The 4484-nt window shown below is 44.4% G+C and overlaps 1 protein-coding gene across 1 annotated transcript; it reads right to left on the reverse strand.

Annotated features, from left to right (window-relative positions):
- Positions 1-585: 585 nt before the first annotated feature.
- Positions 586-894, reverse strand: LOC138901993 (uncharacterized). Its single transcript, XM_070189796.1, has one exon. It carries the CDS (start codon positions 892-894, stop codon positions 586-588), a length of 309 nt encoding a protein of 102 aa, XP_070045897.1.
- Positions 895-4484: the final 3590 nt, after the last annotated feature.

Raw genomic sequence — 4484 nt, forward strand, 5'->3', positions numbered from 1 at the left:
GAGTTCAAATCATTCACTCGACGACTAAAGCCTATGGGCTACGTTCATTCCGAGTTTGAGCAAGCACTCACTTGATCATTACGCCCACGGGCTATATTTTTTCGAGTTTGAATCATTCACTCGACGACTAAGCCCACGGGCTACGTTTATTCCGAGTTCAAGCAAGCACTCACTCGACCATTATGCCCACGGGCTACATTAATTCGCGTTCGAGCAAGCACTCACTCGACCATTATGCCCACGGGCTACATTAATTCGAGTTCGAATCATTCACTCGATGACTAAATCCTATGGGCTACTTTCATTTCGAGTTCAAGCAAGTACTCACTCACTCGAATATTATGCCTACGGGTTATATTTCTTCGAGATCGAATCATTGACTCAACTAGTAAGCCTAAGGGCTATGTCACTTCGAGTCTGAAAAAAAACAATCAATCATAGAGACTACGAAGTCCAAATTTGATTAAATTATTAAGATCCTTGTGAAAACATTTGTAAGGCACGTATAAAGTCTTCACAAGTCGGCCAAGTTGTGTATATACAAAATTTTCTACATAATTGATTACAAACATAAAAAATTAAGAACTAAGCTCCCTGATCATCCTCAGGGGCGTTTGCTTCCCTATCAGGCTCTTCCCCGTCCTTGGATCTGCTCTTGCTACCGTTATCATCATCATCATCGCCATCAGAAGCCAAGGCTTCAGCTTCAGCTTTGAGCTCTTTAGCCTTTTTTATTTCTTCAGTAAGGTCAAAACCTCGAGCGTGTATCTCCTCGAGGGTGTCCCTCTGAGACCTACATTTAGCAAGTTCGGCATTCCAATGTGCTCGAGTGTCGGCAATATCCACCTCCTCTCGTTCCTCCATCTGAGCAGCCTCGGCATCAGTCCGATACATGACAATGGACTTATCCGCCAAGATTTTCGATGACTCAACCTCCGCCTTGGCCTCAGCAAGCCGAGCTTCAAGCTACTCGATCCTCTTAGCTTGAGCCGAACCCTTTTGCTTGATGTTTCGAAGCTGAATATCGGCCGATAATGAGTTGGTCAAAATGGTCTCTTTTTCTGCAGCCAATCGGTCGATAGTCTCCTTCCACTGATTACATTTAGCTTTGATTTGATCATCTTCTTCCTGAAGTGACCCGATCTTTTCAACCTTTTGCTGTAGATGAGACAACGAAGGGTTAACTTCCACAGTCGAGTCAAACCCATACTTTAACAGAACGAAGCTCACCTGCTTATCGAGTTCGGCCTCTTCTTTACGAGCCTTAGCCAAATCCGCTTGGAGGTCCTTTATAGCCTCGTCCTTTTGGCTGCAAAGAAGCCACAAGGCGTCCCTCTCCCCCGAGACCTTCTGAAGCTTGACCTCACACTGGCTAAGGTCGACTCGAAACCTACTAATGGCCTGCCCTGTAGGGAAAGAACACGAGTCAAGTTTGGAAAAGAACAAAGAAACCAAGTATAGTAAAATCATTACCCGAGTAATGAAACGTTAAGCCTCTTCTAGTAGAAGAGAAGCTTCCCCAATATCGGAAGCATCATCGACTCCAGTAAAGCAATCCCGAAAGGGATCCCCTACATTAGAGCCTCTGCCCGTATCGGGGGTTTTCAATTCTCGAGCTTCCTTTAATGCCTCCTCAGAAAAGGTTGGAAGGGAAGGCGAATGACTCACTGTCATAGCCCCAAGCGAATCACTCGGGGCGCTCTGATCAAGACTCGGGATCCCGGGGCCAACCTCGATCGGTACAGCCGCCATCAGCTCAGGAGCTTTGGTGACCTCGATAGCCCTCGCAGATCGGATCACCAAAGCCGAGGCACCACCTTCTTCTTCTTCTTCTTCTTCTTCTTCTTCTTCTCTCAGTCGTTGGACCGAGTCAATCGAAAGTGCAATTTCCTTCCTTCTCACCCTTATAGTTTTGGGCTTGGGGTCCTCTGACTGAGAGGCAGCTTTTAGCTTCTTATCTTCCCCGATTTCGGTACCGGGGACTTGGTTCCTTCTTCACCATTCGAAGGCCTCAAAGCGGCATCCTTGGTTACACCTGCATGAAAGGAAATTGGTAATGAATGGAGCACAAAGAACACTTCGAAGGAAACGAGAAGTAAAACCTTACCGTGATTCTTGGCCTCCCATCTACCTTTTGCCAAATCACGCCAAGTGCGTTCGGCATAAGATGAAGTCGAGGCTAACTTCTGAACCCAATCCTCGAGGTCGGGCACCGTTTGTGGCATCCAAGGGGCAGCTGTATATCGGAGAAAGACATCAGCAAAAATCGAGAAAGGATACGAAAAGCAACGTCTTATGAGAACCACTTACGGTCGAAATCCCATTCCTCGGGGAACGACATCTTCTCTTCCGGAATAAGGTCACAGGTCCTCACCTGAATATAACGGCCCATCCAACCCCGATCCTTGTCTTCGTTGATGCTAGACATCAAAGCCTTTGATGCCTGACGATGAAGTCTGATTAGTCCTCGAAAGATTTGAGGCCGATACAATCGTATGAGGTGATTTAGGGAAAAATCCAGCCCCCCCGACTTTGATGGAGAAGAAGTGAAGTAGGATTACTATACGCCATAGAGAGGGATGAATTTGACCGAGGGTGACATGATATCTTTTGCAAAAATCAATGATCACCGGGTCGACAGGACCCAATGTGAAGGGATAAGTGTAAACACTTAAAAACCCCTCCACATGGGTGATGACGCTCTCTTCAGGGGATGGAATTTGCAACACAACCTCGGAACCCTAGTTGCAGTCTTTCCTAACGGCCTCGAGATGACCCTCCGTTATAGAGCACATGTATATCGATACGTGCTCGCATCGACCCAGAACAGATGAAGGATTCTCAACCTTAAAATCGATCTTCAGAGTACACGGGTCGGGAACGTAGTCATAGGTGGATGGCTCCACCGGCGCCTTGTCGCCGGAAGACCGTGAAGAAGAAGCTTTCTCCTTCTAAGGTACCGTTTTCGAAATTTTGGCCATTGATATGAGAGGAAGAAAGGCAAAGTAAAGTGAAAAATTGACGACACCAAAACTCTGGTGTAGATGGCTTTGCAAGCGACGAGATAAAGAGAAAAGATAAGAAAATTTGGGGGAGTGAATGCATAAAAGTGGTAAATGTTAGATGGAAGGGTTATTTATAGGCTCGCATCATGACGGTTCAATATCAGAGGTGGCCGACCGCCATCTGACAAGCATTAAATACCTTGAAAGGCTAAATAGATGGGACAACTATCACATACGTCATAATCGATCCCTGTTGAAACGTCAGCTTATAACCCGATCAAACCGTCGAAAATCATATCGATTCTCACGGCATCCTTCGTGAGAAATGAGGGGACTATCTGTATATGGTCGAAATAAATTTTGGCCTTCCTACGTTCGATCGAGTTCAAGTGGTAAGAAGTCAGAGTGGGATTTGGGAGTGAGCTCCGAAGACAGTACTAACGAGTCTCGAGTCCGAAGGCTGCTCGAGGAGTCAGCTCGATAACCTTATAGAGCCCGTGATCAAATCGATCCGCAAGGCGTTGCTCCGAGGTCGGAAATGTGCAACGCACATCCCGAATGTCGAACTCGAGCCAAGACCGAAGGGCTCGACCCGGTAACGAGTTCGAGCCAGTATCGAGCTCACAGACAATAGCCGTTGCAACCGCATCAAGAGAGAGAATCTTGACGGGAATCGAGGAAGAGACAAATCATCATGGGTCCTCCACTATATGCTTTATTTTATTATTTTTTGTTATAAATAAAGTAATGACCCTTTACTATAAAAGGATAAAAGGAGGATCCTTGTAAGCTATGGAGACACTGAATACACTGGAACAAAAGATATCTCCTTATGCTTGTTTTACTTCATTTTATTCGTTCTTTCTCATTCATTATTCCTACTGTCATAATCAAGAATATTCGTATTGCTATCTCTCTATACGATTTGTATCAAAGGGTATCACGTATCCTTAGAACCATACATAAATTTAACATTATCCAATTTTTCGGGTAAACAGTTTGAGACTATTATCAAATATCATTTTGCTCAAGCTAGTCCTCTTTTCAACTAAAGGTGGCTGGTATTTTGCAACTGAAGTCCTGATATATATAGTGTACTATCTATTTCCGCATTAGAGCTTAGATGAAGAGCCCATAACCAAAATATGGTTCCTTTGGACTCAAAGAACCAAAATATGTGAAAAAATAAATGGCCATCATAATATGTATAGCGCGTTATTTCACCGCGCTATACCTTAATGGCCGTTTATCCGTTAAGGTATAATGCAGTTATTCACCGTGCTATACTTAATTATTGGGCCCACCAATAATTCTTCTGGTATTAATTGACACACCAGTAATTCAACAGGGTATAACACGGTGAATGACCACGCTATATGTAAAATTTGGGTCCACTGTACTTAATTGACAGACCAATATAAGGCGCTATACATCAATATTTTTCTTATTTAAAGAGTTTCAGGAAGATTTTGTACAAAT

This window comes from Nicotiana tomentosiformis, chromosome 11 (assembly GCF_000390325.3).
Source record: "Nicotiana tomentosiformis chromosome 11, ASM39032v3, whole genome shotgun sequence".
NCBI lineage: Eukaryota > Viridiplantae > Streptophyta > Magnoliopsida > Solanales > Solanaceae > Nicotiana > Nicotiana tomentosiformis.

What these genes read in the sequence shown, in the direction of transcription:
- LOC138901993 (XM_070189796.1), bottom strand. Translation starts at nt 894, where the DNA reads ATGTATCGGACTGATGCCGAGGCTGCTCAGATGGAGGAACGAGAGGAG.